At 32.2% G+C, this 24667-nt stretch overlaps 1 protein-coding gene and 1 long non-coding RNA gene across 2 annotated transcripts in view; one reads left to right on the forward strand and one right to left on the reverse strand.

Moving 5' to 3' along the window:
• Positions 1-411: 411 nt before the first annotated feature.
• LOC138335965 (uncharacterized) lies at positions 412-4058 on the forward strand. The gene is made up of 3 exons (XR_011210371.1): positions 412-975; positions 1678-1806; positions 2397-4058. It is a non-coding gene; the product is annotated as an uncharacterized lncRNA (long non-coding RNA).
• A 7720-nt stretch (positions 4059-11778) lies between these two features.
• Positions 11779-24667, reverse strand: part of LOC138335969 (taurocyamine kinase-like) — a 33609-nt gene continuing 20720 nt past the window's right edge. The window contains exons 11-14 of the mRNA XM_069285199.1: positions 13889-14037; positions 13244-13409; positions 12718-12901; positions 11779-12212 (exon numbers count right to left, since the gene is read on the reverse strand). Coding sequence (XP_069141300.1) covers positions 12028-12212; positions 12718-12901; positions 13244-13409; positions 13889-14037 — 684 coding nt within the window. The 3' untranslated portion in view covers positions 11779-12027. The remainder of the gene's footprint in view (positions 12213-12717; positions 12902-13243; positions 13410-13888; positions 14038-24667) is intronic.

Below are 24667 nucleotides of genomic sequence, written 5' to 3' on the forward strand. Positions count from 1 at the left end.
AATCCGTGTATTCCATGTGCTTGTTTAGCGACCATTATGATTCTTGGAATTTACTTCATGCACGAATCTTCAAAATTATACTATATTTACCGATAAGCACACAGTTCACACTTTTATATTGGTACACGTCAAGAAAACCCTCGGAAAGCTGGCAGATGAAATATTTGCGGATATCAGAAGCGAGTTATAATAGGTGGGAACGGAGAAATAAAATATGTTTGCCGGGATCCGGAAAGCGAAGTTACAAACGTATGACGTCACAAAGGGACGGTCTACGTTTATAACATTATGATATTCAATTAAACACTATACGTAACCACAGGAGTTTGACGTTCTATCAATAAATATAGTATAGTATACATATAAAAAATACCCCTATATTAACTATACTGTCGTACAATCATAAAAAAACATAAACAATAGTCCATTTTCCGTCATGACGGAATCGGACTCTCCGGTTTGGTTTTCACCTTTATAATCGCCAACACCAGACACAAGACACTTCCGGAATTACTTTGTTTACAAATGGCAGCGAGCAATGACTTAATATATTTAAGCTTTACATCAATGTACCTATCAGTTAGGGATCTCTACGTACAATTTTTAAAAAGTTGAGCTTAATGAACTGTGTGAGGCAGTGAAATCACCCGATCTATTATAACATTAGATCTAGATTTTACATCTCGATCACCAACATTTATCTTGTATGATATTTTTGACTACCGTTTATACACAATCGTCTGATTACTGACACAATGAGACTCGGAGCATATAGGAGTTGTGAGGTCTGCCGATTATTTGTTGACAGCCGGCATGCTAAAAGTTTGATCTTCAACATATACTGGCAACATTTGTATAATGTTCCTGGCTAAGGCGATATCAGATCTTCATGAACTGGAAGTTTTGCCATTTATGGTTTTCCATAAAGAAATCCACGGGAGAGGTCATGTCAGCCAACTGCATTTTTATTGACAGGTTAGTAAAAATGTAGACCAAAATAAAAAAAATATTTCGATTATCTGATAAAAACAATCATGTCGTTTTATAAACAGTAATAAAGTATATGTTTAAGAAATCATTTGCAAAATCAAAATATATGTTTATTAAATTATCAGCTTGGAAAAAAGCTCCTTAAACATAATAATTTCCTCAGGATGACTTTTGAAACCAGGCTGGAGCCTCTATTGCAGCCCCTTTTGTTGTATAACTTTTCCCAGTTGGGAGGTGTGGTGGTATAGTCATATGGAATTAGGTATTGATTGTGCAGACAACAATAGCAAAATAAATTATTGGTATATATTTCTTTTTGTGTTAGTTAGATGTAATATAAATACACATTTAATCTTAATTTTTTGTCCAAATGATAATAATTATTTACGCTCTGTCGGCGATGAAGCATCTTTAGTAATCAAACTTCATTTTCACTAGATTTTTTTTTTATATAGGTCATTGGTTGAAAGTACACATACAAATTTACAACAAGTATATTGCTGAAATGGATTAAATTACATCACTACTGTACTAACTTGTACTATAAATATATCTGTATTTTTCTTGGGTTTTTTTCAATATAAGAAAATGCATTACAGATGCATTTGGAACTGAAAAAAAACCATAAACCTGTAGAAAATGTATGCATAAGGTATGTGCTGAACTTATATTTATCATACTTTACAGGTATTCTAGCTGTATTGAATGATCTGATCATCATGGGGTGAGAAAGAATACTTTGGACACCTACGATCCATGTCTTGCCTGTGACAGAGAATCTTTGGACATAAAAACTTCACTGCGAAACTGAAACAGGTACAACGGCGGTATATGCAGGATTTTTTTTTATGCTAATAAATGCTAAGAAACAAGTTGCTAATTTTTCAATATTTGTTTTACTAAGGTTTGGATTAATCAATCAAACCAAAAGATTTGGTAACCTTATATGAAATCTTTTCATTATCAATGGGGAGGAGGGGGGTTGGGTGCAGTGGTCGAGTGGTTTATGTCTCGACATACTACTACAAGCCCTCTACCTCTGGTTTGCAAGCTAGAATCCCATGTGGAGCAATTGGTAGGAACTGACCACTTATCAGTGGCTTTCCTCCACAAATAAACCTGACATGTCGTTACATGACCTTGGTTATTAATAGGGTGTCAAACTAATAAAAACCAACTGTGAAGGAATCACATGATCAAATCTATAAATCTACTAACATGTTGTTTCATGGAAATTAAAGTGCTCTTATAGATAATTTATATATGTAATGTAAAACTAGCTATTCCTTACTGTATTGCAGTAAGTGTTGTTCCTACAAAAAATGTTTGTATGAAAATGTGTTAAGTAGTGAATGTACAGATCTAGAAGGACAGCCTAAAATCAAGTTATTTTATTCATATTTCAGCTGCATCCAGACACTCAGAAAATGGATATATTGTATGAGAATATGGATGAATCATTTGAACAGTCACAGAGGAATTAGACCACTTCATGTCTTGCCTATTCAATTGACAATCAGATTAAGAACATGAGTGATTTTAATTCAACCTTAGAACAATTGATAGAGAATTTTGGAAATTATGCACCAAAAATTGTTGAGGATATCGAGACCAGCCCCTGTGGGAAGTCTGGAAATTAAGTCTGGAAGATGATGCAATATGGCCGACTGACAGCTTTTAACTTCCACAAGATTTGTGAAGCAATAGATTGTCATCACTGTCCACAATCATTGCTGGAATCTATCATAGCAAAGTATGAACCAGGTGTCTCTGCATTTCAATGGGAAAGAAGAAGGAAAAAAGTACCTAGTTCTTCAGGACCTGTATATAAAATCATGTAGGTCTATTAAAAATAGTGCATATAGAGCAAAAAGGTCTATATCTGATGTGAACTTCCATATATATTGGTTACAGTGTAGATGGGATTTCCTCATGTAAATGACACAGAAAGAAAGTGATTGAGATAAAATGTCCATACTCAATGAAACACATGCATTCAATAGAGGTTTCATTGCATAAAATCGCATTAATAAGTTAACAATAAATCAATTATTTCTGAGAAATCTGAATATTACCGTCATATGACCATGATATTTATAATACACCCAAACAGGGATATACTCATTGGATTTGATAGATCATTACCTTTTTTCAATAGCATTTATTTAAACATTTAGTGTATGCTGTTACAAATAAGCAATAAAGCACAAACTTTTTATACAAATAAGTGAATAAAATGACAAATTTATTACAATTGAGTGATTTTTTATTTTTCCATGAATTGCTTCTCAAGATTGCACAAGACGTATTGCACCGCAAATTCAATTAGTTTGGTCCAAAATTGGCTTTACTTTAAAGGGTACAGCTCCTTCAAAATGTGAAAGTATTGAGATGTCACATTGTCTTTTCAACATGTACTGGATTCTAGTTTGGGCAATTTGTCATGTCTAAGTAACAATAGCACTAGAAAGTTATTTATTCAATATAAATTGTAAATGGTACTATTTAAATGACAACCACTAGCTAGAACCACAGAAGGATAAGGATGTAGACTTGGCATTTTGCTTGATTCTTAAAATATATTTTCGGACTGAAGAAGGCCCTATAGTGGCTGAATATATATTCCATAGAAATGATTTTGATTTTACTTTGAATTTATTTATTTTGACCTTTTATTTCGGATTATTAATATACTAGCTTTATACCGTTTTTCCTCATTATGCTTAAAATATATATACAGTAGTTTGACATGTTATAATATCTAGCACAAATGTATATTTATCACATAACTAATCAACTGGCCCGTTTAGCAATGCCATTAATATCACAACACACCTGTAAATTAAAAATACTATTGAGACATCATAGGTACAAATAATGACGTCATGATCAAAATATGATGTCACACAAGTGTCTCTGTTGACAAAAATGTCAACTCCAAGCTTGATTCCACCACTCTTGAAATGGAAAGTTGATAAGTTCTATCTAGATTTCCATAACACAATTGTACTGATCTGATATAGAATTGAATAGAATCTTACACTCATGGCTTGATAATATTAAATTTATTAATCTCCTTAAACGCTTTGATATGCCACTTTCCACAGTGTTCATAGACACTCAATCATGTCCAGAGAAGGGCATCAAAACTTATTCTGGGACTCAAAAACCTAACATACGAGGAACGCTTAGAAAGACTAAATCTTCCAACTTTACAACATCAGAGAACTAGAGACGACATTATAACTGTTTTTAAAATAGTAAAAAACATATATGATCATAGAGTCACTGAGAACTTTTTCCAAATGGACAGTACAGGCAAGAGAGGTCACTCTGAGAAAATTTTTAAGAAACGTTGCAATTTAGAATTAGAAAGAAAGAATTTCTTCAGTAACAGAATAGTAGACATATGGAATAATTTGCCGCAACATATTATAGATGCAGATACTGTATACAACTTTGAAGTAATGTTAGATAAACACTGGAAAAATATTTGTTTTAAAATCTAATAGTCTATATTGTAGGATCATAGCCATTGATATACTGGAATTTATTTACTTATTTTATGAATGCATATTGTTGATATGGATATAGAGGCTTCCAGCCTGCATCCATCAATTGTCCTAATAAATCCTAATAAAAAAAAATGTAAGTCTGATTAAGATCCTCTATCTATCATACATAAAACATTGTTATATATGTTATTGAGATATCATAAGGTACTCTAAAAGAGATTAAAATAAATGCTGCAGATATTACGATGCCTTAATTCAATATGAGAGTTACTAAACCCCTGTCATAGCTACATTTGTACGTGTAAGAGCTTAGGCCTACATGTCCATGCATATGTAGATCTATGGTATAAGTTGATGATGTCTTGTTTAGGTCTCCGTTTTGCTGCTTTTATTGCAATACATGATGTTCAACATGCAGGTTGGGTATCTGGGTGTTTTGTGGTCCTAGTTCTCCTCGCAACATAATGTTGTTTAACATATTTGTGTCGCTTTATTTACACTTTGCATCGTTCAAACTGCCGATTTGTCGTAGGGAAATTTATCAACGTGACCCTGTGGATTTATTCTTTGCTACTAAACATGGATTCACTATTGCAGATGCCCCAACAAATGTGTTTTACCCTATTTTTACTTCATTTCAGGCCAGGTTTCGGATTGTCTGCATGTAGTGAAAACCTACTTTCGCTTCGCGTATGTCTGGCATATCGCTTATGTCATTGAAGAAAATAGGCGCGCCGCTTAAGACTCGTACAATTGGAAAATCGACTATTCACAATATTCATACCACAGCAAAAATATAAATCACAAAAAAATTATGAATTAACATTAGGCCTAGAACTCACATAATTCATACAACAACAACAATAAAAGTACATGTAACAGCCACAAAAATAACAAGTAAAAATCATAAAATTTATTAAATAAAAAAAAACTCTACTGCAGCAAGGCTAAATAGAAGAACATATTTCTCAAAGTGACTGTAGCATGAATATTTTTCTCTGTACCTGATCTGATGCATTCTGCCAGTGTACCACCACAACTTGTTTTCTTGTCCATCAGTTCATTGTAGATAGTCTCGGTTAAATTCTTCTTTAACAATGACTTTGAACCTTCCGCCGCCTTCAGTTTACCCCACAGCTCTTCCAAAGAAGCCATGTCGTGTTATCAAAAGTAAAAAGAATTTGGAAACTGCAGCGTTATCAAAAGCGTCTTCGTTCTACCGGATGAAAACAAAGCGACTGTTGCCGATGACGTCATCAAAGTTGTGACGTACTTCCTTTTGTGACGTCTCCGATGCCCCTTTTCCCGGCAAATATAAGTTGAATCTGAAACCATCGACACTTTCCGTACAAGAAAGTATATATATATATATATATATATATAAAATAAAAGTCAACGACTTTCCTCTTGTACATTCACCATTTCATGATGGCTCTTCAGTATATATACCTATGTTTACACGAGTTATTCCGCTTTATCCAAATACGCATAGTGCAAAACAAAATACATTACGTGTGTTTATGAAGTGTTACACGTAAATTTACCATTTTGGGATTTATGATAGGCCTATTACACAGCCTACTTTCAGTGATCAATAACTTTACATATTAACATAGTCCAGTTAAGGATGTACTCCTCTGAGAAGTCAAAATTTTCTTGTATTAAACTTTTTTTCTCATATGAATTTTTGGAAAGAGGAGTTCATACCATGAAAGAAAATGGAAGAAAAAACATATGTCCGTGTGCTCGTTTTTGAGTTATTGTCACTCAAAGATACCAAAATGACAAAATAGTGGATTTTATTGGAATTTCGCCGTTTTGACCACATACACTAGAATTTAAAGCCATAATTTCCTAATGAGGTGTTTGATATGTATGGATGTTTGTAGAATTTATTTTCCAGTAGTCTTCATTAAAAATATATCAGTTATGATTAATAAGAGTCATATTTTTTCTCAAAATAACAACATATGCTACCCCTACCCCTTAATTTTGAGCTCCAAAATGCACCATTTTCAGCCATTTTTGTCAAATTTAATACTTTATAGAAAAAGTTCTGGTTTTAAACTTTTGTCAATAGTTTGCATATCAATAGGGAAAGGGTTATTCTTTCTAAATCAGGCAGAAAAATGGGGGGTCCGTGTGCTTACTTTTTTGCCCCATTTAAATATATGTTATTTTTCAATATTTTTGGCTAAAAAATAAAAGTGCTCAAATTACCATTAAATGTAAAAATAAAGTGACAAAAGTGTATCATTTCACACATTAATGTTCAATGTTTTAATTAACATGAACCCAGTGAAGATTAACAGCAAAAATTAACTCGATACAGCTGAAAATGCTGACGCAGCGATGATTTAAGTAAAAACTATTTAAGTAAAAAATGGGAAAACGATGGCTCTTCTCAAAGCCAAAAAAGACACAATTTCAAAATGGCCGCCAAATGGGCCATTTCTAAAAATCGCTGTGTAAAAAAATCTACTAAAATATAAATGTAATTTTTTGACAAAATTTGCTACAGACCACATGCTACAGATATTGATAAATCGTATTTGAAAATCTCATAACGTTTTTGATCTATGTCGAAACGAGACTTTAACGGGACTGAAACCACAGAAGAATACATCCTTAAGATAGGGTGTTACCCCAAAATAATTGCAACATAATTTTTTCTTCGTTTTTCATACAGATATGACTGTGTTTTATGCAAGAAAAAAAAGTCGCCACAAATAAAAAAAATTGAGAAAGTGTTTTTCTTGACCCCCAAAAACTCAGAAAAATAGTGATATTTGCATAATTTGCCAATTTTGAAGCCAAATATAAACTGACATGGTTATCACGAGACACTAGAAAATTACTGTATGGCAAGAACGTTATAAGGACAGCACAGATTGCCAAAACAAGTTGAAATCAACACAGGGAAAAAGTATGACAGCATGAAAATTGCATAATTATGTCCTTGCAACAGCCAAATATGCTTTTGTTGGATTGTTAAGATAAAAAATTGTTATCATCAACAATACGATTGATACTCATTTTGGTGGAATCTTTTTATATAAAACTTGTTGATAAAAGGCTTTAAAAGTAAACATTTTACTTTCACTACCTGAACTAACATGGTTGCTATAAGTTGGTCTTTTGGCATTTTCCTAGGATATTTTGAAGTCCAAATTGAATAAAATAAATTTTCATTTAACAAAATTTTCATTCAACAATTCAGTAAGTACCGTCTCGAGTGTTTAGATAGTTATAAGTTCACCTAAAAGAGACAACTATATCAAGATATCCCCAAATATAAAAGACGTGAGTTCGGTCAAATCCTCATGTAGTGCCAATTTGACTTCTCTAATTGGCTAAGTCCTTAAGTTGAAATATCAAAAATGTGAATATCTATTTTGTGACTAATCATATTGCAATATCCTTTGGCAGATATTACCACCATAATGAAGTGTTCTTTATAAAGTGAGATTGAAGTTTCTTTTTGATCAAATATTTTAATAGGTCAGTTTTTCATTTTTCCATAATGGAACCGGATGGGGGTTACATAATTTTCAATTAGATAAAGGAATAAAATAAAAGTTCAAGTTCAATTTTATAGCTGAAAAATCATCACATTTCTGATTTATTTATTGGCAAAATTTTATAACAAACGAATAAAAGCATACTCGAAAAATTAAGATTTTTGTATTGTAGATTTATGGACTTGGACATGTTTTGGTATTCAGCCAAATTAACGTGATAGGAAGTTTTTACTACTAAATAAGATGTGCATATTTATACCGTTTTTACAACAAATGATCAAAATAACAAGTACAAAATATACAAAAAAAGGATATAACATATTTGGAAGCATTTGCACTTCAAATTGGCACGATCAGTCAACTTGACAGGTTAATATTTGTTTTTTTTCCTAGCTAATGTATTATCGATCATGCATTGATATCAAAGAAAAAGTAATCCTTTACTACATAAAACATTAACTGATATTAATCAGGGTAAGATTTTATAAATGTTTGCATCTAGAAATAACAAAAACGGTAATGCTAGCTAAATCCAAACGGTTTTGAGCCGTTTTCATCCTTCTTTATTTCTTGGATTGACTGAAAATATTTTATCATTTTAACTTATTTGTACTAACCTAAATTTTGTCTTACTATATACCCGATTTCATATTTCAAGTATTGCAAAAATAGCAGATAGTGTATTAAAAGTGGTCAAAAGTGTAATTTCTTTATATTTTCTTATTTTTCGGGTGTTGAAAAAACGACTTTCCGAAGATATGATTTTTGGCGACTTTTTTCATGGTAAAATACTAAGATCCTTCAACTAAAAAAGCAGAAAACAAATTTTGTTGCAATTATTTGGAGGTTGTGCCTCTAATTTTCGTATTTTTACTGGACTAACAGTGATAACGGGAACTTACATTTAGGATGCGCATATTGTAATATTTTGCAGTATTTCGAATTATAAAATCTGTACGTGATCTATCTTGATCTCTATGGGCGTTGTGGATTCGGACACCCACGTAAATCTGATAAATCGCATTAGTATTTACTGTAATTTTTAGATATATGTTGACCTATCCTGTAGTACTTATCACAAGTGGGGGGCGGATTAGGGTAACTGCAGTTACCCATATCCCACATGGTGACGGCACAAAAACACAAGAAAATCGTGCTGTATGTTCACAGAATAGACGGGTAGATTCTGGCATTACCGCCTTTGATCGTGTCTTCTAACAACAAATACACAGATCTAGAGGTTCACGGACGTTGGAATCAAGCATTTGGCTGAACATCTGGCTGAAAGCTGCATCAAAAGGAAGCTTGCCTGGGCTTGTGTAGATGCATCTTGATTATCATGTCTCGTAGTAGATATGGTTGTCACTTAGTGGATAACTTCTCTACTTATATGAAAAATTGCGTATGACTAGGGTAACTTAAAAAATGTCAATTTTGTCGTGATTAGAGTTAACTGCAACATCGAGAATCGGGTAACTCAATGATACATTTTTGATAGATAAAATTATAAGGTAGTCTAATAAATAGGATTAATTTTACCAACTACATATATGTTTAATAATATAAACATTCTTAATATTGGTATTTGGTATGTTAGTAAGATGAATTTACTGCTTCGCTTTTTTAATGGGACCATCCGTCTATGAGTTCTTATTTTCATATATATAATTGATAATAGACTCAGACTCGTATCCAAATCTACGAGTTTGATCATTACTGCTGTTAGGGTCAATGCACGTTTTTTTTCTCAAACTATAGCCACCACCTCACCGCGATCTCCTGAAATAAATCCTTATGATTTCATATTTGTCCGCTCTACAAACGCTGCTAAATTATGCAGTGATTATATTCCCTTTATAGTATATTCTTAGCACTCACATCGTGCATAAGTCATCGTGTCATATGATTGTGAATTGGCGATATGAATTCACCTTACTTGGTGCAATTCAAATTTTCACTTTGTCTTGGTCGTTTGATCAATTTGGTAGAAGAAAAGAAATAAAAATCGCGTTATTACACAGAACTTTGATGTTATTACGCGAAACTTTGGTGTTATTACGCGAAACTAGAGACGTTATAACGCGAAATTTTTGGCGTTATTACATGAAGCTATCGCGTTATTACACGGAACTTTGATGTTATTACGCGAAACTTTGGTGTTATTACGCGAAACTAGAGACGTTATAACGCGAAATTTTTGGCGTTATTACATGAAGCTATCGCGTTATTACACGGAACTTTGATGTTATTACGCGAAACTTTGGCGTTATTACGCAAAACTTTTTTTTTATTTTGCATAACTAGAGGCGTTATTACGCGAAACTTTTGGCGTTATTACACGAAACTTATGCGATATTACGCTAAACTGCGTAGCACTTCTAAGGTAACGCATACATGAAAATAATGAATAATTTAAAATTCAATCCTACACACTAACAGCTTCAGTTTGCGGCCGCCATTTTTTTTATTCACTGTAAAAAAATCCCATCAGCGTGAATGCGATGCTTGAAGTCAGCTAATTATATAATCAAGCGATTCAAACGCTTTTAAGATCCGACGAACGTAATCTTCATTCGGCAGAAGCTCAATGCTGTTACTCTTTATTTGCAAGCTTTCAAGTGATAGACTACAGTCCAATATAATCACCTGACCAAAAACGGCATATCTGTTACGGAAATAAAAGTTTCTTTCTTCTCTTATGTGGGTTTCCTTCTCAAATGGGGGTTTGGGGACAATGATAGAATGTGAATATACGAATAAAAAATAAACAGAAAATTTGTCTCCGTTATTTCCATACACTGAACTTTTTAACATTGCAAAATTAATGCTTACTGAAACATCTGGCGGCGCCCTTTAAGGCATTGCCTTCAGTCATATTACTATATATAATTAAAAGTATAAAAAGTATAAACTTTATTTATTTTACATCGATTACGAAACAAATTATACAACTTATGCAAATCACTCTCGATGGCCCAGATATAAGCGCGCGAGGGATCTTAGTGTGGGAGGAAACCGGAGGGCCTGGAGAAAACCCACGTAATCGGGCAGGTGACTTCTAACCTTTTGACGTCCATGCCGGGGATCGAACCCCGGACGGCTAGGCTTAACTACTACACCACCCGATCACCCGAAAAGAAAAACGATGATCAATCCGTACATGCTGTTTATCAAAACAATTAAAAACAACAACCAAACAACGCATAGGAAATGACCGAATGCACATTTTTCTAATAATATTGATTATCTGAAGCGTGTCACATGTGACGTCACCGATTGGAGAGTGTGATGTCACATGCGTGGACTGTAAACATGATTGGAGTGAAATTCCGCCAAAAATTCACCAGACAGATCGGACGAGTTTATCATGTGAGAATTCCCTGAGAAAAAATACAGCAGTTGAAGTGTTGAAGAAGCCTTCATTTCATGTTGAGGGTTTCTTACAGAACATCCTAATTGTGCCTTCCTTTGGAGGAGTTGTATTTCACCATCAGAAAGTCTCATAAAACATACAGTGTGTGAATAATGCCGTTGTCTAGTTTGCATTCACACTCACATGATATGCCAAGTGAATGCTGCTTGTGAATGTTTTATATTTGATTTTCAACACCACTAAATACCGATACCATGTCATGCAATGGGAACCTAACAATTAGACAATGGCAAAAAGTCCGTGGTGATCAAAGCACGGGACAAGTATACAGGTTTAACAATTTATGTTTTCTATAAAGAAAAAACAAGCAAACCGCAAGTAATGTATAACAACAATTCAATATCTAAATCTCACATCCAAGAATACCGCTTAAAGCTTGTACGTTCTGGACGTGCCGCCCACAAGTCGCCACAAGCCAGCGTTATACTGTAGTGGTGATGGCAAAAGACATAAATCACACGTAAGTTTAAAAGTTTCTTATTGGCACTATTACAGCAAATCTCAATGACTTTTCACACTGTCTCTCAATTTCTGCTGACACACTGTGATATATAATTGTTCAAAATGTTTATGCTTTTCGGCCAAATCTTCCAGTTGGGCCACTAGAACCGTCCAGTTTCCTCTCCTCGGCAATTACAGCCTCGACACCCTTCCTCATTTCCTGTACAGCCTCGATCTCGGTGAGACCCAGCCTCCTTTTGTTTGAGATGTCGTACACCCCACCAACGCTCTCGGTGTGTTCACCATGGATACCTGTAATCAAAACCAAATTTCACAAGCGTCTCTTAAATTCATCTCAATGAATTCAGGATTGGTAAAAATTCTTACTTATATAATAAGATTAAATCCTCTACAATAAAAAAAAAGAAATCTCTAGAAAGCATAAACCCATCGTCGATACTCCATGGCCCAGGTTACTATCTCATGGTGAAACTGGAGACAACAGAACAGAACAGGCAATCTATATCAAAAGAATGGATAACAGTACACTGTGGTTGTCTGTGAAGCTTTGAAGTTTTCAAAGGTAGTCTTTGCAGGCCTGTCATTGGTCAGATTTTTTCTTCTGAACTTCCATCAGATTTACTATAAGATAGTCCAGGGGTGGGTATAACGTCAGTAATAGTAACTCAGGGAGATATGAGGATGGTATAAACCATGAAACTAATTTCAAACTGATAAAAAGGAATTGTACATTATTTCTGTAAAGATTCCTGGTTTGCCAGGCTGAGTTTTCTGGACATGACGTGATGAAACCTACCTCGAGCCTGAAGGTTGTGTCTGTCACAGAAAGCCTTGAACTCTGGACTGTTGGACAGTCTGGGGATCCTAATGTGAACACTGGCCCTTAGAGTAGTTCCTAAGTTAGTTGGACAGAAAGTTAGGTAGCCGAGCTTGTGGTGATGGGCGAATTTCAAACCACTCTCCTCCATTGCTTTGACGGCCTATAAATGCACAATAGCACAAACTATTCAATAATAAAGTTAACATATAATCAAACTTAAATTGGGGTGATGGTCTCACCGTGAAGGAATTGATATAAGCTCCGATCCCTTGAACTCATAAATCTACATTTATGTTAAAACACATTAATCTACTGAATGAAGAATAACAACAACTAAACAAGGATTATCGCCCCTTGAACACGATATACTATGATCTCAGATTTTTAACAAATATTGTAAATTTTCGGGATTGAGGATGTTGAACTAAAATAATCATTCTTACATTGACCACAGACACATCATTTTAACTACTTAATTGTTTTTTTTCACAGCAGTACGTACATTGACTAAACGTCTGTATACGGCAGCAAGATCCCCTCCCATCTGCATAGAGATTAACCTGAGATGGTCTTCCTCATTAACCCATACCAGGAAGGTTTTCTGGGGGTTGTGGAAGATGCCACGTCCCACGGGCCAATAGTCATAACCGCTAGCTTCCTTCAGGAACCTGATAACGAAAACAAATTATAGGTAAAAAAGTATCACACAATGTAGGAATTTCTCAGATGATTTGTCAATAAGAGCGTTTCAAAAGTTCTTTTGTATTTTTTGTAGATCTAGGTCTGTCTGGTTTCATTGATCAGAATTCATTTATCCATTATTTCTTTAGAAGGTCCCCTACGATTATAGAGTGTCTTACATTTACAAAGGTTGATAAAAGAAAACCAGTCTTTCCTTTTAGTCGAGTTTAAAGTGAGATGCGGCATGTCTGTCACTAACAGTAACAGAGTTGCCAAACTTGGTCATATAGAATTTCACGCCTCACGGTTTCAAAACAACAAGTGCCTGTGGTCGGAACTAAGATATCATTATAAGTTCCTTGTGATCAATACTATTTAGATAATACAACCGGGGTCTATTTTCCCCATTACGTTGTTTTCCAGAGCGCGTTGAGACGTAAATTATCTCCTGTGCTTTAAGGCCTACCTATCTCTATCGTTGAAGAGAAAGTGGTCTTCGGTCAGCTGTCTCTGGACTTCCGCGCTCATGCCATACAACGGGTAGTAAGTTCCTTTGAGTTCACCTGTCAAGGTTTTGAACGCCTTCTTATCCATCTCTTCCATTGCTATCCTGTCCTGTAAGCATACCAACAATACAATCTCTATTCTGTTCCTGTTAGAGTTAGTATACTATCCATACAATCTCTATTCTGTTCCTGTTAGAGTTAGTATACTATCTATATAATCTCTATTCTGTTCCTGTTAGAGTTAGTATACTATCTATATAATCTCTGTTCTGTTCCTGTTAGAGTTAGTATACTATCTATACAATCTCTATTCTGTTCCTGTTAGAGTTAGTATACTATCTATATAATCTCTATTCTGTTCCTGTTAGAGTTAGTATACTATCTATATAATCTCTATTCTGTTCCTGTTAGAGTTAGTATACTATCTATATAATCTCTGTTCTGTTCCTGTTAGAGTTAGTATACTATCTATACAATCTCTATTCTGTTCCTGTTAGAGTTAGTATACTATCTATATAATCTCTATTCTGTTCCTGTTAGAGTTAGTATACTATCTATATAATCTCTGTTCTGTTCCTGTTAGAGTTAGTATACTATCTATACAATCTCTATTCTGTTCCTGTTAGAGTTAGTATACTATCTATATAATCTCTATTCTGTTCCTGTTAGAGTTAGTATACTATCTATATAATCTCTATTCTGTTCCTGTTAGAGTTAGTATACTATCTATACAATCTCTATTCTGTTCCTGTTAGAGTTAGTATACTATCTATATAATCTCTATTCTGTTCCTGTTAGAGTTAGTATACTATCTATATAATCTCTATTCTGTTCCTGTTAGAGTTAGTATACTATCTATACAATCTCTGTTCTGTTCCTGTTAGAGTTAGTATACTATCTATACAATCTCCATTCTGTTCCTGTTAGAGTTAGTATACTATCTATATTATCTCTATTCTGTTCCTGTTAGAGTTAGTATACTATCTATATAATCTCTATTCTGTTCCTGGTAGAGTTAGTATACTATCTATACAATCTCTATTCTGTTCCTGTTAGAGTTAGTATACTATCTATACAATCTCTGTTCTGTTCCTGTTAGAGTTAGTATACTATCTATACAATCTCTGTTCTGTTCCTGTTAGAGTTAGTATACTATCTATATAATCTCTATTCTGTTCCTGTTAGAGTTAGTATACTATCTATATAATCTCTGTTCTGTTCCTGTTAGAGTTAGTATACTATCTATACAATCTCTATTCTGTTCCTGTTAGAGTTAGTATACTATCTATACAATATCTATTCTGTTCCTGTTAGAGTTAGTATACTATCTATAATCTCTATTGTGTTCCTGTTAGAGTTAGTATACTATCTATATAATCTCTATTCTGTTCCTGTTAGAGTTAGTATATTATCTATACAATCTCCATTCTGTTCCTGTTAGAGTTAGTATACTATCTATATAATCTCTATTCTGTTCCTGTTAGAGTTAGTATACTATCTATACAATCTATGTTCTGTTCCTGTTAGAGTTAGTATACTATCTATAATCTCTATTCTGTTCCTGTTAGAGTTAGTATACTATCTATAATCTCTATTGTGTTCCTGTTAGAGTTAGTATACTATCTATATAATCTCTATTCTGTTCCTGTTAGAGTTAGTATACTATCTATATAATCTCTATTCTGTTCCTGTTAGAGTTAGTATACTATCTATATAATCTCTATTCTGTTCCTGTTAGAGTTAGTATACTATCTATACAATCTCTATTGTGTTCCTGTTAGAGTTAGTATACTATCTATATAATCTCTATTCTGTTCCTGTTAGAGTTAGTATACTATCTATATAATCTCTATTCTGTTCCTGTTAGAGTTAGTATACTATCTATACAATCTCTTTTCTGTTCTCGTTAGAGTTAGTATACTATCTATACAATCTCTGTTCTGTTCCTGTTAGAGTTAGTATACTATCTATATAATCTCTATTGTGTTCCTGTTAGAGTTAGTATACTATCTATACAATCTCTATTCTGTTCCTGTTAGAGTTAGTATACTATCTATATAATCTCTATTCTGTTCCTGTTAGAGTTAGTATACTATCTATATAATCTCTATTCTGTTCCTGTTAGAGTTAGTATACTATCTATATAATCTCTATTCTGTTCTCGTTAGAGTTAGTATACTATCTATAATCTCTATTGTGTTCCTGTTAGAGTTAGTATACAATCTATATAATCTCTATTGTGTTCCTGTTAGAGTTAGTATACTATCTATACAATCTCTATTCTGTTCCTGTTAGAGTTAGTATACTATCTATATAATCTCTATTGTGTTCCTGTTAGAGTAAGTATACTATCTATATAATCTCTGTTCTGTTCCTGTTAGAGTTAGTATACTATCTATATAATCTCTGTTCTGTTCCTGTTAGAGTTAGTATACTATCTATACAATCTCTGTTCTGTTCTCGTTAGAGTTAGTATATTATCTATACAATCTCTATTCTGTTCTCGTTAGAGTTAGTATACTATCTATATAATCTCTATTCTGTTCCTGTTAGAGTTAGTATACTATCTATACAATCTCTATTCTGTTCCTGTTAGAGTTAGTATACTATCTATACAATCTCTGTTCTGTTCCTGTTAGAGTTAGTATACTATCTATACAATATCTATTCTGTTCCTGTTAGAGTTAGTATACTATCTATACAATATCTATTCTGTTCCTGTTAGAGTTAGTATACTATCTATATAATCTCTGTTCTGTTCCTGTTAGAGTTAGTATACTATCTATACAATATCTATTCTGTTCCTGTTAGAGTTAGTATACTATCTATATAATCTCTATTCTGTTCCTGTTAGAGTTAGTATACTATCTATATATAATCTCTGTTCTGTTCCTGTTAGAGTTAGTATACTATCTATATAATCTCTGTTCTGTTCCTGTTAGAGTTAGTATACTATCTATACAATCTCTATTCTGTTCCTGTTAGAGTTAGTATACTATCTATATAATCTCTATTCTGTTCCTGTTAGAGTTAGTATACTATCTATACAATCTCTATTCTGTTCCTGTTAGAGTTAGTATACTATCTATATAATCTCTATTCTGTTCCTGTTAGAGTTAGTATACTATCTATATAAGCTCTGTTCTGTTCCTGTTAGAGTTAGTATATTATCTATACAATCTCTATTGTGTTCCTGTTAGAGTTAGTATACTATCTATAATCTCTATTCTGTTCCTGTTAGAGTTAGTATACTATCTATACAATCTCTATTCTGTTCCTGTTAGAGTTAGTATACTATCTATACAATCTCTATTCTGTTCCTGTTAGAGTTAGTATACTATCTATACAATCTCTGTTCTGTTCCTGTTAGAGTTAGTATACTATCTATATAATCTCTGTTCTGTTCCTGTTAGAGTTAGTATACTATCTATATAATCTCCATTCTGTTCCTGTTAGAGTTAGTATACTATCTATACAATCTCTATTCTGTTCCTGTTAGAGTTAGTATACTATCTATACAATCTCTGTTCTGTTCCTGTTAGAGTTAGTATACTATCTATACAATCTCTGTTCTGTTCCTGTTAGAGTTAGTATACTATCTATACAATCTCCATTCTGTTCCTGTTAGAGTTAGTATACTATCTATATTATCTCTATTCTGTTCCTGTTAGAGTTAGTATACTATCTATACAATCTCTATTCTGTTCCTGTTAGAGTTAGTATACTATCTATACAATCTCTGTTCTGTTCTCGTTAGAGTTAGTATACTATCTATATAATCTCTATTCTGTTCCTGTTAGAGTTAGTATACTATCTATACAATCTCTATTCTGTTCCTGTTAGAGTTAGTATACTATCTATATAATCTCTATTCTGTTCCTGTTAGAGTTAGTATACTATCTACAATCTCTATTCTGTTCCTGTTAGAGTTAGTATACTATCTATATAATCTCTATTCTGTTCCTGTTAGAGTTAGTATACTATCTATACAATCTCTGTTCTGTTCCTGTTAGAGTTAGTATACTATCTATACAATCTCTGTTCTGTTCCTGTTAGAGTTAGTATACTATCTATATAATCTCTGTTCTGTTCCTGTTAGAGTTAGTATACTATCTATACAATCTCTGTTCTGTTCCTGTTAGAGTTAGTATACTATCTATATAATCTCTGTTCTGTTCCTGTTAGAGTTAGTATACTATCTATACAATCTCTATTCTGTTCCTGTTAGAGTTAGTATACTATCTATACAATCTCTATTCTGTTCTCGTTAGAGTTAGTATACTATCCATACAATCTCTATTCTGTTCCTGTTAGAGTTAGTATACTATCTATATAATCTCTATTCTGTTCCTGTTAGAGTTAGTATACTATCTATACAATCTCTATTCTGTTCCTGTTAGAGTTAGTATACTATCTATAATCTCTATTCTGTTCCTGTTAGAGTTAGTATACTATCTATATAATCTCTATTCTGTTCCTGTTAGAGTTAGTATACTATCTATATAATCTCTGTTCTGTTCCTGTTAGAGTTAGTATATTATCTATACAATCTCTATTCTGTTCCTGTTAGAGTTAGTATACTATCTATACAATCTCTATTCTGTTCCTGTTAGAGTTAGTATACTATCTATATAATCTCTGTTCTGTTCCTGTTAGAGTTAGTATACTATCTATACAATCTCTATTCTGTTCTCGTTAGAGTTAGTATACTATCCATACAATCTCTATTCTGTTCCTGTTAGAGTTAGTATACTATCTATACAATCTCTGTTCTGTTCCTGTTAGAGTAAGTATACTATCTATAATCTCTATTCTGTTCCTGTTAGAGAGTTAGTATACTATCTATACAATTTCTATTGTGTTCCTGTTAGAGTTAGTATACTATCTATACAATCTCCATTCTGTTCCTGTTAGAGTTAGTATATTATCTATATAATCTCTATTCTGTTCCTGTTAGAGTTAGTATACTATCTATATAATCTCTATTCTGTTCCTGTTAGAGTTAGTATACTATCTATACAATCTCTATTCTGTTCCTGTTAGAGTTAGTATACTATCTATACAATCTCTGTTCTGTTCCTGTTAGAGTTAGTATACTATCTATACAATCTCTATTCTGTTCCTGTTAGAGTTAGTATACTATCTATATAATCTCTATTCTGTTCCTGTTAGAGTTAGTATACTATCTATACAATCTCTATTCTGTTCCTGTTAGAGTTAGTATACTATCTATAATCCCTATTCTGTTCCTGTTAGAGTTAGTATACTATCTATATAATCTCTATTCTGTTCCTGTTAGAGTTAGTATACTATCTATATAATCTCTGTTCTGTTCCTGTTAGAGTTAGTATACTATCTATACAATCTCTGTTCTGTTCCTGTTAGAGTTAGTATACTATCTATACAATCTCTATTCTGTTCCTGTTAGAGTTAGTATACTATCTATACAATCTCTGTTCTGTTCCTGTTAGAGTTAGTATACTATCTATCTATACAATCTCTATTCTGTTCCTGTTAGAGTTAGTATACTACTATATCTATTCTGTTCCTGTTAGAGTTAGTATACTATCTATAATCTCTATTGTTCCTGTTAGAGTTAGTATACTATCTATACAATCTCTATTCTGTTCCTGTTAGAGTAGTATACTATCTATATAATCTCTATTCTGTTCCTGTTAGAGTTAGTATACTATCTATAATCTCTATTCTGTTCCTGTTCCTAGTTATGAGTTAGTATACTATCTATAATCTCTATTGTGTTCCTGTTAGAGTTAGTATACTATCTATACAATCTCTATTCTGTTCCTGTTAGAGTTAGTATACTATCTATAATCTCTATTGTGTTCCTGTTAGAGTTAGTATACTATCTATACAATCTCTGTTCTGTTCTCGTTAGAGTTAGTATACTATCTATACAATCTCTATTCTGTTCCTGTTAGAGTTAGTATACTATCTATAATCTCTATTCTGTTCCTGTTAGAGTTAGTATACTATCTATACAATCTCTATTCTGTTCCTGTTAGAGTTAGTATACTATCTATACAATCTCTATTGTGTTCCTGTTAGAGTTAGTATACTATCTATACAATCTCTGTTCTGTTCCTGTTAGAGTTAGTATACTATCTATACAATATCTATTCTGTTCCTGTTAGAGTTAGTATACTATCTATACAATATCTATTGTGTTCCTGTTAGAGTTAGTATACTATCTATACAATCTCCATTCTGTTCCTGTTAGAGTTAGTATACTATCTATATATAATCTCTATTGTGTTCCTGTTAGAGTTAGTATACTATCTATATAATCTCTATTCTGTTCTCGTTAGAGTTAGTATACTATCTATACAATCTCTATTCTGTTCTGTTAGAGTTAGTATACTATCTATACAATCTCTGTTCTGTTCCTGTTAGAGTTAGTATACTATCTATATAATCTCTATTCTGTTCCTGTTAGAGTTAGTATACTATCTATATAATCTCTATTCTGTTCTCTGTTAGAGTTAGTATACTATCTATACAATCTCTATTCTGTTCCTGTTAGAGTTAGTATACTATCTATACAATCTCTATTCTGTTCCTGTTAGAGTTAGTATACTATCTATATAATCTCTATTCTGTTCCTGTTAGAGTTAGTATACTATCTATATAATCTCTATTCTGTTCTGTTAGAGTTAGTATACTATCTATACAATCTCTGTTCTGTTCCTGTTAGAGTTAGTATACTATCTATACAATCTCTATTCTGTTCCTGTTAGAGTTAGTATACTATCTATATAATCTCTATTCTGTTCCTGTTAGAGTTAGTATACTATCTATATAATCTTATTCTGTTCCGTTAGAGTTAGTATACTATCTATACAATCTCTATTCTGTTCCTGTTAGAGTTAGTATACTATCTATATAATCTCTGTTCTGTTCCTGTTAGAGTTAGTATACTATCTATATAATCTCTGTTCTGTTCCTGTTAGAGTTAGTATACTATCTATATAATCTCTGTTCTGTTCCTGTTAGAGTTAGTATACTATCTATATAATCTCTATTCTGTTCCTGTTAGAGTTAGTATACTATCTATACAATCTCTATTCTGTTCCTGTTAGAGTTAGTATACTATCTATAATCTCTATTCTGTTCCTGTTAGAGTTAGTATACTATCTATACAATCTCTATTCTGTTCTCTGTTTAGAGTTAGTATACTATCTATACAATCTCTATTCTGTTCCTGTTAGAGTTAGTATACTATATCTATATAATCTCTATTCTGTTCCTGTTAGAGTTAGTATACTATCTATATAATCTCTATTCTGTTCCTGTTAGAGTTAGTATACTATCTATACAATCTCTATTCTGTTCCTGTTAGAGTTAGTATACTATCTATATAATCTCTATTCTGTTCTCGTTAGAGTTAGTATACTATCTATACAATCTCTGTTCTGTTCCTGTTAGAGTTAGTATACTATCTATACAATCTCTATTCTGTTCCTGTAGAGTTAGTATACTATCTATATAATCTCTGTTCTGTTCCTGTTAGAGTTAGTTATCTCTATTCTGTTCCTGTTAGAGTTAGTATACTATCTATACTACAATCTCTATTCTGTTCCTGTTAGAGTTAGTATACTATCTATATAATCTCTATTCTGTTCTCGTTAGAGTTAGTATACTATCTATATAATCTCTATTCTGTTCCTGTTAGAGTTAGTATACTATCTATACAATCTCTATTCTGTTCCTGTTAGAGTTAGTATACTATCTATATAATCTCTATTCTGTTCCTGTTAGAGTTAGTATACTATCTATATAATCTCTATTCTGTTCCTGTTAGAGTTAGTATACTATCTATATAATCTCTATTCTGTTCCTGTTAGAGTTAGTATACTATCTATATAATCTCTATTCTGTTCCTGTTAGAGTTAGTATACTATCTATATAATCTCTGTTCTGTTCCTGTTAGAGTTAGTATACTATCTAGTATAATCTCTACTGTTAGAGTTAGTATACTATCTATACAATCTCTATTCTGTTCCTGTTAGAGTTAGTATACTATCTATATAATCTCTATTCTGTTCCTGTTAGAGTTAGTATACTATTATATCGTATATAATATCTTATTCTGTTCTGTTCTGTTAGAGTTAGTATACTATCTATATAATCTCTATTCTGTTCCTGTTAGAGTTAGTATACTATCTATATAATCTCTATTCTGTTCCTGTTAGAGTTAGTATACTATCTATATAATCTCTATTCTGTTCCTGTTAGAGTTAGTATACTATCTATATAATCTCTATTCTGTTCCTGTTAGAGTTAGTATACTATCTATATAATCTCTATTCTGTTCCTGTTAGAGTTAGTATACTATCTATATAATCTCTATTCTGTTCCTGTTAGAGTTAGTATACTATCTATATAATCTCTGTTCTGTTCCTGTTAGAGTTAGTATACTATCTATATATCTCTATTCTGTTCCTGTTAGAGTTAGTATACTATCTATATAATCTCTATTCTGTTCCTGTTAGAGTTAGTATACTATCTATATAATCTCTATTCTGTTCCTGTTAGAGTTAGTATACTATCTATATAATCTCTGTTCTGTTCCTGTTAGAGTTAGTATACTATCTATATAATCTCTGTTCTGTTCCTGTTAGAGTTAGTATACTATCTATATAATCTCTGTTCTGTTCCTGTTAGAGTTAGTATACTATCTATATAATCTCTATTGTGTTCCTGTTAGAGTTAGTATACTATCTATATAATCTCTATTCTGTTCTGTTAGAGTTAGATATCATCTATACAATCTCTATTCTGTTCCTGTTAGAGTTAGTATATACTATCTATAATCTCTATTCTGTTCCTGTTAGAGTTAGTATACTATCTATATAATCTCTATTCTGTTCCTGTTAGAGTTAGTATACTATCTATATAATCTCTTTCCTAGTTCTGTTCCTGTTAGAGTTAGTATACTATCTATATAATCTCTATTCTGTTCCTGTTAGAGTTAGTATACTATCTATATAATCTCTTTCTGTTCTGTTAGAGTTAGTATACTATCTATCAATCTCTGTTCTGTTCCTGTTAGAGTTAGTATACTATCTATATAATCTCTGTTCTGTTCCTGTTAGAGTTAGTATACTATCTATAATCTCTGTTCTGTTCCTGTTAGAGTTAGTATACTATCTATATAATCTCTGTTCTGTTCCTGTTAGAGTTAGTATACTATCTATATAATCTCTGTTCTGTTCCTGTTAGAGTTAGTATACTATCTATATAATCTCTGTTCTGTTCCTGTTAGAGTTAGTATACTATCTATATAATCTCTGTTCTGTTCCTGTTAGAGTTAGTATACTATCTATAAATCTCTGTTCTGTTCCTGTTAGAGTTAGTATACTATCTATATAATCTCTATTCTGTTCCTGTTAGAGTTAGTATACTATCTATATAATCTCTATTCTGTTCCTGTTAGAGTTAGTATACTATCTATATAATCTCTATTCTGTTCCTGTTAGAGTTAGTATACTATCTATACAATCTCTATTCTGTTCCTGTTAGAGTTAGTATACTATCTATACAATCTCTATTCTGTTCCTGTTAGAGTTAGTATACTATCTATACAATCTCTATTCTGTTCCTGTTAGAGTTAGTATACTATCTATATAATCTCTATTCTGTTCCTGTTAGAGTTAGTATACTATCTATATAATCTCTATTCTGTTCCTGTTAGAGTTAGTATACTATCTATACAATCTCTGTTCTGTTCCTGTTAGAGTTAGTATACTATCTATATAATCTCTATTCTGTTCCTGTTAGAGTTAGTATACTATCTATACAATCTCTATTCTGTTCCTGTTAGAGTTAGTATACTATCTATATAATCTCTATTCTGTTCCTGTTAGAGTTAGTATACTATCTATATAATCTCTATTCTGTTCCTGTTAGAGTTAGTTAGATACTATCTATACAATCTCTATTCTGTTCCTGTTAGAGTTAGTATACTATCTATATAATCTCTGTTCTGTTCCTGTTAGAGTTAGTATACTATCTATATAATCTCTGTTCTGTTCCTGTTAGAGTTAGTATATTATCTATACAATCTCTATTCTGTTCCTGTTAGAGTTAGTATACTATCTATATAATCTCTGTTCTGTTCCTGTTAGTGTTAGTATACTATCTATATAATCTCTATTCTGTTCCTGTTAGAGTTAGTATACTATCTATACAATCTCTATTCTGTTTCTGTTAGTGTTAGTATACTATCTATATAATCTCTATTCTGTTCCTGTTAGAGTTAGTATACTATATATATAATCTCCATTCCGTTCCTGTTAGAGTTAGTATACTATCTATATAATCTCTATTCTGTTCCTGTTAGAGTTAGTATACTATCTATACAATATCTATTCTGTTCCTGTTAGAGTTAGTATACTATCTATAATCTCTATTGTGTTCCTGTTAGAGTTAGTATACTATCTATACAATCTCTATTCTGTTCCTGTTAGAGTTAGTATACTATCTATACAATATCTATTGTGTTCCTGTTAGAGTTAGTATACTATCTATAATCTCTATTCTGTTCCTGTTAGAGTTAGTATACTATCTATACAATATCTATTCTGTTCCTGTTAGAGTTAGTATACTATCTATAATCTCTATTCTGTTCCTGTTAGAGTTAGTATATTATCTATACAATCTCTATTCTGTTCCTGTTAGAGTTAGTATACTATCTATACAATCTCTGTTCTGTTCCTTTT

The sequence above is a fragment of the Argopecten irradians genome, chromosome 1 (assembly GCF_041381155.1).
Source record: "Argopecten irradians isolate NY chromosome 1, Ai_NY, whole genome shotgun sequence".
NCBI lineage: Eukaryota > Metazoa > Mollusca > Bivalvia > Pectinida > Pectinidae > Argopecten > Argopecten irradians.